This window comes from Amblyomma maculatum, chromosome 11 (genome assembly GCF_055883805.1).
Source record: "Amblyomma maculatum isolate TAMU_Amacu chromosome 11, ASM5588380v1, whole genome shotgun sequence".
Classification (NCBI taxonomy): Eukaryota; Metazoa; Arthropoda; class Arachnida; order Ixodida; family Ixodidae; genus Amblyomma; species Amblyomma maculatum.
The window spans coordinates 21699489-21714396 of record NC_139354.1 but is presented as its reverse complement, the minus strand read 5'-3'; the positions used below and the strand labels follow the sequence as shown (position 1 = coordinate 21714396).

At 45.9% G+C, this 14908-nt stretch overlaps 1 protein-coding gene across 1 annotated transcript; it reads right to left on the bottom strand.

The window, feature by feature from the left end:
• Positions 1 to 11660: 11660 nt before the first annotated feature.
• On the bottom strand, positions 11661 to 12610 carry LOC146173076 (uncharacterized). The gene is made up of 2 exons (XM_084583770.1): positions 12042 to 12610; positions 11661 to 11746 (listed from the first exon to the last, which is right to left on the bottom strand). Exons 1-2 carry the CDS (start codon positions 12477 to 12479, stop codon positions 11684 to 11686), a joined length of 501 nt encoding a protein of 166 aa, XP_084439896.1. The 5' UTR covers positions 12480 to 12610; the 3' UTR covers positions 11661 to 11683.
• Positions 12611 to 14908: the final 2298 nt, after the last annotated feature.

Sequence of the window (14908 nt, the reverse complement as noted above, 5' to 3'; positions counted from 1 at the left end):
CCTTTAAAGTAGACTGAAAATGCACGGCACACCGACGCCTCTCCAGTTCGCCTGCATCGAAAAACATCTGGCGGTGTTGGGGTTCGAACATAGGTACTCCGGAACAGTAGTCGGGCATCCTAAGCACTGCGCCACCGCGGCGGGGAGTTAAGTTGCTTTTTAAGTTATTTTTAAGTTAACTTGCGGGGAGTTAAGTTAAGGGAAAGGAAGGAGCAGTATATGTCACTCCTCAGCGGATACCTACACTCATCTGCGGTACATATGACGTCGGTTTGAATGTGAATTGCAAGCTTTTAAGGTGAAAACCTTTAATGCCTCATTGTTGTCAGCAGGAGCTGTTGGCAGAGGCTGTCGGCAGAGGATATCACACTTTTGAGGTAGATAGTTAAAAATAAATAAATATACCTTGTCTCCACCGGGAATCTAATCTCCATTCCTTGGATCCCCAGCCGAGCGCTTTACCAACTTCGTCAGGCCCCGGATTGTGAAAGGTTCATCATGATTCCCCTTGTCTAACGTGGAGATAACGGGGTTCCGTGAGTGACAGATACTGCGTCTTTAATTTCCATGAAACGAATTATAGAACGCCGGTGAACTTAATGCGTCCAGTGGAATGCTAGTGTTCGACAAGGGGCACGCCACGTACCGTCACGACTAGTCATGACGTCATCAGGCGATTCATAATACTGGGAAGAATACGCAGAGGCAGTTCGCATCTCTAGAGAGGCTTCAGCACCACCACCGACAGAGCCATCTTGCAGATGGCAGGCTTGCAGTCTGACCGCGTGCTGCACCCTAAAACTAACGTCCCCCCAAAATGTAGGGAGAAAATAGTGACACCCCCACTCCCGAGAAATATGCATCCGCAGCATAATACCGAGAGAAGGAATAAGAGAGCCGAAGCGCTAACAAACCGCTTCGGAAAAATGGATCACGAAGAGGTCGCCTACGTAGACGCGGCTAGTTGGAAGTCTGGCGAGGCGGTTGTCTAAGTACTCAACAGACTAGGAGCCGCAAAGTCGGCAGCCACTATTCGCAGCCGCAGCATAAAGACGGCCAAGGAAGTTGCTATAGCGCTAGTTTGCGTTGGAACGGAGGCACAATTTGCTATCTGGAATTTCATGAAAGGCAGAATCTCGAAGGAAGCGGCGAGGATCCTGGCCAGCAAAAAGTTGACCCGCAAAGTCAGCCTAATAGGGACCTTAGCGCACGTGCCGGTTGCCGACAATGAAGAGGCCACGAGTTAGCCCGAGCTATCTACTTCCGGGTAACCGTAGAACCGCCGGTTTTCCACAACCTGGATGAACGCGCACAAACACATTGTGAAATTGTTGAACATTATAGATTAAACAGAAAACTACTGCCATCACCGGATAAAACACTAGGTAATAGAAAGGCGACTGCATAGCGGCGACTGAAAGCTGGAAATTTCGTTAACCTAGTATTGGCCTTTCACATATTACCAGGGGAAGAGATTTGTTTATAGGAAAGGAAAGGCGCGGTAACTGTCTCACTTGTGTTCTGTGGACACCGCTACCACGCCGGAAGGGAAGGGAGGAAGGTGGGAGTGAAAGTAGAAAGAGAGAAAGAGGAGCTGTAGTGGAGGGCTACGGAGAATTTCGACCACCTGGGGATTTTTAACGTGCGCTGACATCGCACAGCACACGGACGCCTCTTCGTTTCGCCTCCATCGAAACGCAGCCGCTGAGGTCGGGTTCGAACCCGGGTACTCCGGCACAGTAGTCGGGCGTCTCACCACTGCACCACCCCGGCGGGGCCAGGGGAAGAGGAAAATTATCTTTGCAAAGCATTTGGGGTGAGGGGTACTCTCGACCACATTATATGGGAATGCGTCGAGTGGAAGAAAATATCAATAGCAGAGAGAGCTGGGAAGCCCTGCTGCGGAGCGAAGACCCCGCTTGGCAGCAACAAGCCGTCCGCCTGGGGGCCGAGGCCGCCAAGAGACAAAATCTCTTTGTTAGCCTTTAGTCGCGGAGGCTCCAGCCTCCATTTAACGTGGACAATAAAAGTTGTTATCCATCCATCCATGAATATACGAAGCTGACCCAGCCGGGTGTCCGATCCAGGCGTCCGTGCTGCGCCTTTCATTTGGAGATTCCTCGAACACCGCACCACACAGCAAACAGAAGCGAACCGCGATGTCTAGGAGGCGTTAGTACAGCAGGGATCAGCGGCATTTCAAATTAATTTACAGGATAGAAAAGGCAACAGTATCTGTCACAACTATGCGGACATTTTTTTTTTAATTGGTTCACTGGAAGAAAAGGCGCGGTAACTGTCTCACTAGTTTTCTGTGGGCACCTGAACCGCGCCGTGAGGGAAGGGAGGAAGGTGGGAGTTAATGTGAAGAGAGAAAAAGGAGCCGTAGTGGAGGGCTTCGGAGTAATTTCGACCACCTGGCGATCTTGCTGACATCGCACAGCCCACGGACGCCTCTTCGTTTCGCCTCCATCGAAACGCAGCCGCCGAGGTCGGGTTCGAACCCGGGTACTCCGGACAGTAGTCGGGCGTCTTACCACTGTGCCACCCCGGCACATGTACCACGCCGTAAAGGAAGAGAGAAAGGTGCGAGTGAAAGAAGAGAGGGACATAGAGGTGCCGTAGGGGGGGCTACGATCCACCGCGCTTAATGGCTTTCGCCTCATCGCAATTTGATGGTCCAAAGTATTCTCTAGAATGCTTCTATGGATTAAACTAGAACGAAAAACTGCTTTATTTAGGTTTCTAGACCGATATTTCAAAGTGATTAGGCCAAACACGCGGCGTTTCAATAACAAAGGATTATAGGTGCGCGGAACATGCTCACAGTTTTGTGCTATTCTTGATGTTAGAGCGTGGTTTGATTTAATGTTTACTCTTTGTTTAAAGCAATATCACAAGTCCACCTGTTTGTTTAGAAAAATGCCACACTTTTTTCGGTGTCGAGTCTCCAGAAACATGTTTCTACAGTCTGTGCTCTTGATATTTCTACAAGACCAACCAAGCTATGTGGAAGCTGAAAAATTCACCGCCGATATTCCGTCGTAACGTCCCCATGTCCAATTTCCTTGTACTTGTTAGGCATACGGGACATATCATTGTCTTCCGCGCCCTGTGCACCATGTCACGCTCCAATCTATGTATTCAATATGCCAATAATTAACGATTCTGTTGTGACAGTAATATTGAAGGACGAGCATATCGCAGACTAAAAATCGAAGCTGCAATGACAAGATTTAATTCAAAATAGTATTCATAACATGCTTGCTAAAACAATAGCTGATGTTACAAGGCCTAACAAAAGAGCCCATTCAAGAAGAAATGGCTGCAACCTAGCTCGGATAAGTCCGGTTATACAGCCGGTTATACAAAGCGACAGCTTTGTTATACTTGGTTATGTTGTGTGGCTGAGCGAGGTTAGACTCATAGAGATAACCTAGTGTACTGAGCGCAAGCTTTGTTGAAGCATGGTCAGGCACGGTTAGCTTTGGTTTAACACCTGCATAGCTGTTTGCGAACGTCAAGAAACGCAGCCGAAGCACTACTACCAGCGTGCGACTCCTCCATGCCAGTCTGCGAATCTCAGACACCAGGTTTAGACGACACAAATGTATTATGGGCACTTGGAAGGAAGAAGTCCCAGGAGGCGACCCAGATAGCCAACGTTGGCAGTAGAAGGTATAGGCAAGGAGCTGGAGTGCTGGTCACGTTGTGTCAGGCAATGTTCTATATTTGTGAATATATGTGCCATTACGAATAAAGTTTGCCAGGTGTGTGAAGGAGAAGGAGAAGCGAAGCAACACCAGAAGAAGAAGCGAGCGATGCCGGCTATGCTCGCTTCACGTGCGAATTTAGAAAATGAAGGGGCGTGGTTATGCTCTGCCATCGTCTACCGAAGTATACTGGGCCAGAATTACGACCTGACAACGTCACATAAACGTCACATAAATTGCCACAAACCTGTCAGTCAGTCCCCGCTCTTATTAGTCTATTCCGAGTGGCAGATCTGTGGACCGTTAGTAGCGGCGGCTCCTTGACAGGTTTGTGACAGTTTATATGATGCGATTGGAGGGGAACTCGGCCCCAGGTTAGAATTTTCCGCTGTATTGGCGGTGATTGTTGAACGTCGAAAGCCACAATCCACGGGGTTTATGCGCACCACCTGTAGAACTTCTTAACGTTATAACATAAAATTGGCCGCAGAGACGAAGAATTATTGGCGTTTTTCAATCACCTTAATCGCAAATTTTGGATCAGTGTGAGCAAATGTTCCTTAGGGTGTAACCCGACATCGCAGCTTCAGCGTGAGCGCATTTTACGTCCAAAAATGAGGGAATCTTCCAATAATAATAAGAAAGGCGTATAAAATATCATCATGAGCGTTTAAGCAAATAATTTGCTGTGAGCAATTTTTTAGAGCGAAATTCTTACTTCGCGACAAAGCCGCAAAAGCAAGGCGAATTTTGAAGCTTGACCTTCATTTAACCTTTTAGCTGCTTTTGTTAGATCGAAACCAAAGCGTAGTGGGGTAAAACATCAATGCAAGACCGCTATCAACCATGGTGGACTTGACCTTCAACTTTTGACCTTTTACCGTTGACCCAGGTTACCCCCAAAATTTGTCCCGGGCCACCCGAAAATTGAATTCGACTAAATTGGTCCAGAACTGATATCTATACATACGCCCAGTTCAATAGGCGCACCCAAATTTGGCTGGGGCCACCCCCCAAAAAAAATGGCCTGGTTCACTTGAATATTGATCTCGGCCAAATTGACTAAACTTTACATTCAGGTATAATGAACTGTGCCTAATTTCCTGGTCAGCAACAAAGTTGTCCGAGCCAATACCAAAACCTGGCCCGATTACCGGCAGCCTATCGAGCTAAACCTGATATCCAAGTTTAATTGACTGCGCTCAATTCATCCATCATGGCTGACCCGGGCAACCACCAAACTATGGACCTGGCCCAAGAAAACTAACCTGAGCTAAATAAGACCAGAGCTCGTATTCCAGTGCATTGGATTGCACCTTGTGTGTTGTTCAAAATTAATTTTGGGCCGAGTTTCCTGAAAACTGGACTGAGCCACACTGGAACGAAATTGAAAAATATAATGAGCCGCGCCGAGGTCGATAGTCTAACCAAAATTTGGCCAGCGCCACTCATAAAATTTGACCCGAGTCACCCGAAATCGGCCAAACAAATCAAAAGTTGATGTTCGAGTGTAATGGACCTCACCAGATTCAATGGTAGCACTCCAATTTGCCCCGGACAGCCCTCAAAATTTATTCCAGGTCACCCAAAAATTGACCGTCATAAATACACCGAGTGAACCTTGCTTTCGCACCAGTGAACGATGTAATCTATAGCAGAGATATTTTGCGATCCACCTATTAAGCATATGTTAGGCAATTTCATCAAAAGTTCTGCGGTTCCTTAGTTGGAAGAGGGAGGGAGGATAGCATCTCAATTTCTTAAATCTTTGAAGCAATAAATTTACCTAAGCTCACCAACCCCCTATAAACATTTCTTCGCTTAAAGGAAGGAAACACCGTTCTCTGATTTATGAATATATTAGGGCCCTTACATTAAGAGCCTCCAGCCCTGCTCTGTTCCGTAAATTTTGTTCTGAAGTTGTGGCTGATATTTTTTTCAACCATAAAGCCTCAGTCCATTTCCATGAATGTTTTTGTTTTAAGAATTGCCTTCTTTCTCCTCGCCAATCCACAAACCTTAAAAGCTCTACACTTGCCTGCCGCACAGGAGCGCTTTGTATTGAATTTAAGGTTTGGTCACATAGTAATGGTATTTGCCAATCAACGTTTAACCTCGAATGAACAATATTATTATTCTCAATGTATGCTGTAGCGGGATATTTAGTCGAATCAGATATTCGTTTCGCTAAGCTATAATTATATTTTATCTTATATGAAGGGACAATATTTCATATTCAGTTTTTATTCAGTGATTGTGTGGGCAATACATGGTACTGCCCGTGGGGCAGGGCAAAAGGAGGTAGTTAGTCTCCTGACGAGGTCCTGGCCCCACTGGGTGCAACAGCAGCGGGTACAAAGTACAGACAATGCACATGCAACTACATACAACAATCTTCCCCGTATATGAAACAAAAACACATGAAACAGTAACACCGAGTTAAAAACTGTCACCGCAGTACAAAATACGCATTGAGACACGTGCCAATAACAAAACATAAGGAAATGTAACAACAGTTATGAAACTCTGGAACAATGTAAAGGAATAGCACAATACATTTCGATTTCGCATCTACTTTAGTCGCGTATTTGGTTTTCTATTGAAGTGAAAAGAGGTTTTATTCTCCGTTTGAAAGTTGGCAGACTTCTACTTGTTCTTGCGATATCAAGTATGTCTGGGTAATTATTACATAGTTTCATGATTTGTCTTTCCACTCAGCATGGAGAGGAGGTGTCCCTTCAAGAGCAACGAAGAGAACGCTGTTGACACTCAGCGACCTCTTCCTTCGTGGCAACGGCGGTTCGGCGACTGTGCAGCTTGCGGCCCCCCAGAAGGAAATTCTTTCGGTCAACAAAAGGAACAGACGCCCCCTGTTGGCGAAAAATGCGTCACATTACTAGTGGATTGCTCATTACTGGCAAGATGACTGAGCGGGAAATAAAACCACTGATGCCCTCGTGTAAATCGTTGCATGTTCACGGACACTTGAGTGCCGCATGTGCATAATATAGAGCCGATTTCCAATTCATCAGCAAACGCTACTAACTTGTGTCAATGAACTCATTGTCCGCCTTTGAGAAGAAGTAAAACAAGTGCATCTTTTCCAGGGTGAACTTTAACTGCTCATCTTTTGGAGAAGGCGGTGGGATGCTTCCTAATATGAAACGTATTTCGCCACATATGCTCCGAAATATGCTCCGAAATTGCTAATATGCTAATATGCTCCGAAATTTCGCCAAACATTTAATGGCCAATTCACACCCGGCACAGCATATTCACATCAGGCAGTTTCTCATGGCAAGCGGGCACGAAATCTCCTAGCCACAGCTGGGCGTGTTGATGGATAGAGGTGAACCTAGTTTACATGTGTAATAAGATGGCAGTGTCACGTGATATGAAGGCGCTATAAACATTTGATAAAGCATAAATAAGACAATAAAATTGCCCGATGAAGACACCATGCGAGGCCCGTTAGCAATGGCGGCTGCAGCAGCATCTACGACGGAGCTTTCCATGACGTCAGCGTAGGTGACGTGAGCGAACAGGGGGAGGAGGTACGTTTGCGATATGGAAAGCCACCGCTCGCGCCCCTAAGCCTTCGCATGTGTTTTCAAAGTGCAGGAAAGGAGGCGCTATGCACAGCGAACTAAAGGTGTTCGCAGAGCTTTGAAAATATTCAAGCAGTCGTTAGAGTGAGTGGTCAACTGCTCGCTAGAGAATTTAAACCTTGGTTTTGCAGTGCACGAGCTTTGCATTTTTAGGACAATCTCTCCCTGTGGAATCTACGACTGCAGTCTAGTCTGGCTGAAGATTCTCGGTACACCTCTTCAAAGATGATGCTTGAAGATTGGATCGATGAACTCTTGATGAAACTCAAAGCAGACAGGGTCTACAACGCTTTTTAGTGAATGAGAAGAAATTCTGGCACTGTTCTCGTACTACGGGAGTGCTATTCTCCTCAAAGTTGTGCTCGGAAGCATGCGTCTGAGAGAAGAAATTTGGAAATTCCTCTTGCTTTCTCAGGGCTCCCGTTTGCAATTCTGTCATCTTTTTTGGTGCAATTGTCAAAGGGCACGGTCGGTGTGGAAGTTACTCTGTGGCCATTGCATTGCGACTGGAAGATTTGTTTGTTAGCCCTTCTCTGCCTTCCTTATAGCTACAAATTTTTTTTTTTTAATTTTTACTCTTTTCTTGATTGACATTAATGATATCTCAAACTTTTCGAAATTAGTTTAGCAATACTGAGTCCTAATTAATAAGTTATATATCATACAGACTAAGTCGGGATCATGTATTGAATCCCTAACATGCACTATACCCTGGCAAATACAACACTGTGGGTATGTGCCATATGTACAGAGGCGAGAAGGAGAAGAACAACGAGGAGGAGGAGTGCAATGGATGAGGAGACGACCATATGTCCGCGTGAAATCAGTACACGGCACAAAAAATAAATGCCACATTAATACTTTCATTCCAGGATGCAACTGGCAGTTGCATCCGAGAAAGTATGGATACTTTCTTCTTGCCACTGTCTTATGCCGCCAGAAAGAATGCTAATACCGGAGAATAAACAAAGCTGAATGATATTGAGGTTCACTATTCATGTTTGGAAGGACGCAGTATACTAGCCAGGGGAAAGCTTGTGTGCTAAACTCAGTAAAGTTGTAGGTTTGATCTCTGCCGCGGTGACTGTATTTGGTTGGTTTTAGGGTATAGCATCCCAAAACGACTTTGGTTATAAGAGATGCCATGGTACCATGCATTGGCATCGCGCAATATAAGGGGACCCTGATCTTCTCTTCTGTCGAAAAGCGGGTACCGCAACCAGGTCTTCATCCTGGGTCCTTAGGTTCAATAGTAAAGCGCATAACCTTTGTGCTAAAGCGGCGGGGATCATATAGCTAGCACAGAGCTGTAATAATTATAACTGAATCGATTTTGTAAAGGCTTGTTCGGTCTTAACGCCAGTTCTGCAGGGCTTAGTGATCATTATGGTTGGCCGGTAAATCGTTCACGATGACGCATTTCAGAAAACTATGAAAGGAATAGTTCGCATGGCCCTGCCTCCAGCTCTTGTATTATGTGACCAAGTAACCGCTTTCTACTTCGGCGACTTTCGAGTGAGGAGGTAAATTTTGGCGCCAAACTTCGGCTCTATAAGCGAACCGAATTTTTATTCCATTTTTGAATCCGCACCGCCAGTATCACTCATCAGCCCCGCCGCGGGGACGCTGTAGTTAGGGCATTCCACTGCTGTAACCAAGGATGAGGGATCGAATCCCGGTCTCGGCTGCTGCTTTTCGTCGGAGGCGAAAATAAAGGCGCCAGCATGCTGTGCGATGCCAGTGAACGTGAAAAGGCCTCAGGTGATAAAACTTCCGGAGCCCTCCACTACAGCGCCTCTTATAGCCTGAGTCGTTTTGGGACGTCAAACCTGATAAACCAAAGCCCAACCATTGCCGCCGCTACATGTTCCCTGCTTGCCAAGTCCATTTTCCGTAAGTTGACCCTAGATACAATAGTTGCAGTTTTTTGTACATAGTGTTGAACTGCTCTATTTTCGTCTTATACGACACGGCCAGATTGTCCGTGAACTCTGTTTCAGTTCCCCTGTTCCCACGTGTCAAGATTCCCTGGCATTCAATTCACTCCGCCCCACTACCGTCGAGCGGCTGCTGTCTTTTCCAACCCTTTTGATAACGACTAATTCATTCTTAGGGTATACTTGCTTGTCTGTTCACCAATTGAGTGTTCGAAAGTAAAACTACACGATTCAGCATTTGTCAGCAGAGCCCGAGATTCCATTTCGTGATGCACGGATAACTGCTGACTTTTTTTGCTACTTTAGTTTACTTATGTACTTGGGCATTGGACTACCGAATTTTAAATGTATTTGTCCACCAGTATGTTTGTCGACTGCTTGAGTTTATTAGGAGGATTTAATGTTTTGTAAAGAAGCGATGCCAGTGGCTACCGGCCGTATTCGTATTTTTTGGCCGACGAGTTCTAGTCAACATCGATGACTTTTGCTTGATGTAAGCAATTTGTGAGTTCATGTAGCTGTTTACCATCGGCAACTATCTACGCAAGAACACGGAATGCAATTCTTGCCTGTTTTATGTTGTTATAGTTATCAAAATGAATTAACTTGCGCAAAAGGTTGAGGAAGACAGATGTGATGACGGACATCTCTTTCTTCCACTATCTTTTGCGCAAGTTTAATTCTTTTGCTAATATGAACCAATCCGCCCAGAAGAAGGTACTTATTGTTATAGTTAAGAAGTGAGACGCGCAGTCATTCACGTTGTATCAGTAAAATTGTCCCACGCCAGACAGTCTGCCGAGTATTCGATCTGATCACGCTGGTTCTTCTCGATAAGGAAAGACAGGCGCGTTGGCAATAGGTTCTGCATACATACTGAACCAAGCACCTGCTTTTGGCAGGTGGGTTAGAGAGGTCAGTATTTATCAGCGTATCAGTTATACGCTGTCCTAAAATGTGGCCCTATGCGCTGTTGGAAAAGCAAGAAAAGCTGCTTTTCAACTTGATGTGGGGAAAGCCCCGATCAACGTGATGGTCAATATTCGAATAGATATGACCATGTTAGTGCCTGTGATTGACACATGATTGGATGTATTTCCTTATGCCGGTAGAGCATTTCTCATTGCTTACAAACGTGAGAAGCTTTTCGTAATCTGTTAAGTTGCAAGTAGAAATTAAATTACCATTACTATGAAAAATGATTAATGTAGCTTACGGTGCTAAAGCAACCTTTTCGGCCATGGGTAACTGAATATATGTCCTGCGGCAAAATCTTCCGTTTGATCCTTGTTGTTTGATCCTTGTGTAGTAGAACGAGATATGCGCAATTTTTTGGCCGGTGTTGAAAGGTTCAGAGCCAGATGAAAGTAACAGCAGCACTAGAAGGGATAAAGTGCGATGTAAGCATGACTGACTTCAACTGCACTGATACTATTGTACCGTAAGTGTTCAGCCCGTGACGTAAGCATACCGTGATTCACCTGCTTTAACACTGTAGCACTGTAAGAGATTCTACCTGTGACGTAAGCATGGCCATGGTGTGGATTGCCTTTGCACTGTAGCACGGGAAGGAATTCAAACCATGACGTAAGCATGGCCGTGGTTTCAATCGGCTTGACACTGTAGCATAGAAAGTGATTCAACCAGTGACGCACGCATGGTCGTAGTTTCGATTGCCCTGACAATGTAGCACCTGGAGTGATGCAAACTTTGACGTAAGCATGACCGTGGCTTTGTCTACCCTGACACTTTAGCAGTGCTAACAGAAGTACTAATGAGAGAAAATTAAGGGCAGCAGCTGGGAATGAGAAACGCGGAATGCAGAGTGTAAAAATATACCTTTCTACTTTTTTATTGACTTGACTGAATAAAGAACAAAAACGACACAAATAGATACAAGGAAATTTATTTCAGGGAACACAATAGCGCTGAGAAGCCTCAGAAACGCTGGCGAGAATGCAGAGTGTAAGAACCAGTAGACAAAAGAATCTTCCTCCATACAGAAAGGGGAAATGCTGGCAAGGAAGGAACTCGCGCATGTGGCCTGAAATAGCGAAAACAAAACAGCACATTGGGTGCTGGAAAGGAAAACCTTAGTACAGACGAAAACACGAGGCTTGTCCACAAAATGAAGCAACAAATAGATGGCGAGAAAGATAAGACAAGATCAGGCTTGACGTAAGGAAAAAACATAACTGGCTGAACCATTGAAAAGAGCTGCTTTGAAGCAGTTAAACAATGCTTAAATTGAAGGGCAATCATGCACGCACATGGTGGCGTGCTACTTGCCCCCCAAAAGTAGAAAGTTTTTATGCAAAACGGGAATGCGATTATACAATATCAGGTTACGCTGAGATTGCAAAAGTGAACAGAGCGTAATACTTTGGAAACACTTACGTGAAGACAGCTGAATGCAGGCATCACATCAAACCTGCGGGGGCGCTACGGGCTGTTGAGGGTCGTCTTCGTCGTCGCTTGAGGCAGGGGGCTGCAACACACGAAAGAGCAAGAAAAAAAAACTGGAACGTTACAGGCTCCAGAAACTAATTCCAAGGCGTTCAAATCAAGCCATTCCTGAGAGAAGCCATGATAGTCTTGGAATACCGCGCTTCGCTCCTTGAGGAAGGCGTTTATACACACTGGCCTGTGAAAATAAAGGACTTTGTATTTAGAATACACACAACAAACTCGGATTTTGCTACCAGGTGCAGACAACGGCAGATGCGCCATTTGCACTAAGGCCTCAGGCTACAAGGCAAAAACCATGAAGTCTGAAACCTCACCTTTTTAAGGGCCTTGATGGCGGGACTACCAGTCAACATGTTCCGGTGAACCTGGGCGCGCGTGATTCCTTTCTCCGACTCGCTCCCACTGTCGTCGTCCTTAGCAATATTTGCAACATCCATCTTAATGGTATGAGTCGATACATTCGAACTGGAAGGAGTATTGTAGGAGCTGGGCGCAGGCGAATCATCAGAAAGTTCTTGACCAGGGACCCTCAAGGCACCTATTGCTTCCGGGTGTGGGAAGGGGCGCCCACCTGCAAGCGGTAACCTGGGAAACAGTGGCTGGGGCTGCTCAAGCTGCACCTCTTCATGCACTTCTACCAATCGTCCGGGGATTTCTCGACGGCCGAAGCATGCCGGTCGGCAGCCTTCGCAGCTACATTCATCGTCATCGTCCCTATGCTCCCTATGCTCCATAGCTCTACGCCGTCTCATTCTTGTGATGTTCTCGACGGGGGTCGGGAAAGAAATTCGGGTCGCTTGCACGTATTGCTGGGACGAAAGAACGACGAACGACACACTTCTCGCTCTTTTGAATGCCGCTGGCTAACAATGCTCGCAGTCTGGCCTCTCGTTTTTATTTATATCGGGTACAATTTGGAATGCTATCACATTTCATCCGCAGGTGCACGTGAAGATTGCTAGGCTTCAGATATGGAACCGGAATCTCTACATTGCGGAGCCTGCTTGATAAATAATAATAAAAAAAAGCGTGTTCGTGGGTTGTTCTGGGCCATTTGTTATTTTGCTTTGTAACTCCTCGAAGACGGAGGATGGAGTTGTAGTTTTCTAACCAATTGCCGGGGGCCACATAGCGTCGGTTTTGTTAGGCAGATGCGTTATGGAAAGCTGACAAAGCGAACAGTATTTTGAGCATCGCCCGTGCGCTTCCTTCAGCGTGAATGACGGTGAGGGCGGATGGAACGATTACCGTGCAATACGGTCATATCAGAACGTAATATCGAAAACGTAATAATAAAAAAAAAGCGGTAACAGGAATTTGTTTTGAACACTTTAATTAAATAGATGGAAAAATTTCCATTTGTTGTAGATTTATAGCGTACCCGATTACTGCTACTACAGCAGCAAAATATTCTTGTTTTCTGAATTTACCCAGCCGTGCGCTTCTCAAATTTATAGCACTGGATAGCGACTGTAATTTGAGAAACCCTTAAGTCTATAGCGAGTAACTGGACGTTTTCTCTGGTATCTCATGGTCGTCGAAGCTTACTTGGAACTATTCGCATTTAGTCTTCATGCACTAGTTGTACTTTTTGCATGAAGTGCATAAATCTGGTATCAGTATTTAGCTACCCTGTACACACGGCCTTTTTTCATAAAGCAAGACTTTAGGTGAACCCGATGAGCTCTTGGAAGTAGATCTAGTGGCTTGATTTGGTTTAATTTGTGTGGTTTAATGTCCCAAAGCAACTAAGGCTATAAGAGACGCCGTAGTGGAGGTCTCCGAAAATTTCGACCACCTGGGGTTCTTTAACGTGCACTGACATCGCAAAGCACGCGGGCGCCTTGCTTTTCGCCTCCAACGAAAAGCGGCCGCCGAGGCCGGCATTCGATCCCGAATCCTTGGACATAGTAGTCCAGCTCCCTACCATTGCATCAACCAGACGGGGCCGTAGTGGCCTGAGTAGAAACCAATTACGTACGACCTTCAGTAGCCCTGACCATTCTTAATACAAAGTTCCGTAGCAAACATTACAATATTATTCCGACACCACGCACGCACTCACTCCTGCTTTTTTCTTCGCCAGCTTCACCTCTTACTGTCACCTGTTCCGGCAAGTGGAGTCACTAGGCAAGTAAAAAAAAATTAGCTGTGGTTTAGCTTGTGGTTAAACCTGGAGTAACACGAGAGCTATCTGCATGGTTACGCTTAGGTTCGGCTGAAAGTAAAGACATGGCTTTTGAACATATTGGTTTCTGCTTTATTAAGGCCAAAGGGGCACTTTTGACTACTAAAAAGCGATGAGGCGAAAGCCTCTATCGCGTGGTCGTCAGAACTACGGTACCTATTTCTCTCAGTTTTCCCTCTTACTTTTACGATGACGCGATAGCGTAAGCTACCAGCCAACATATAAAGCCCCGCTTTAACTCAACCGTAAGAATCTGCCTGCGTGGCTTAGGGATAACGTGAATGCAAGTGTTTTGACAGGCTGATTGTGATATAACTTTCCCATATGAAAGGAGAGGCCCGAGTTGGCTGCTCCTGCCTTTCTAGACGTCAGGAAGCCCTACGTCTAGTCAGCTGTCAGCTACTGCCTCTGACTTCTTTTCTTCTTCTTACAGGCGCTGGGCAGTCACGGCGAAATGGGGAGACTGTGGCCTTTGTAATTTTGGCTGCAAAAAAATTACACGGGAGCACTTAAGTCTGATTGCGTGCAGCAATGCGAAAGAATATTGCCTCTTTCATCATGCCCCTGGCAGATTCGCTCAACATTACGCTTGCGGATCACATCAGCGCTAGCGCTCAACATTACGCTAGCGGAGAAAAAATTGTACAAAGATCTTCTGGATGTGTTTTTGCCATTGCCCGTTTATCGCAGTCGATATTTTTTAGGTCCACAACGCGACGTGCTGAAAAGAATCAAAAGAATGCCTGCGAAGCCCTCAGTGCGTTCATTCTTTTTTCACTTGCACACTGGGCTGATGGGGCTGGGGCAGGTAGGTCACCGCCGCTTGCGGCGGGCGCTAGCCTGCCACCGAATTTTTATGTTGTAGGCCGTCATTGCACCCGCCACCGCTTCGGTGGTGGACGACGGCTGTTGTTGCGGCGCGCGTCTTTCTTTCCCTCTTCCTTTTCTTTCTTCTCTATTTTCTCTTCTGTCTGCACGAGGCAGTGGAGGTGG

What these genes read in the sequence shown, in the direction of transcription:
- LOC146173076 (XM_084583770.1), bottom strand. Translation starts at nt 12,479, where the DNA reads ATGAGACGGCGTAGAGCTATGGAGCATAGGGAGCATAGGGACGATGAC. An exon ending in CCATCAAGGCCCTTAAAAAG is followed by an intron (nt 11,747 to 12,041) that starts GTGAGGTTTCAG and finishes CGTGTGTTGCAG; the next exon opens with CCCCCTGCCTCAAGCGACGA.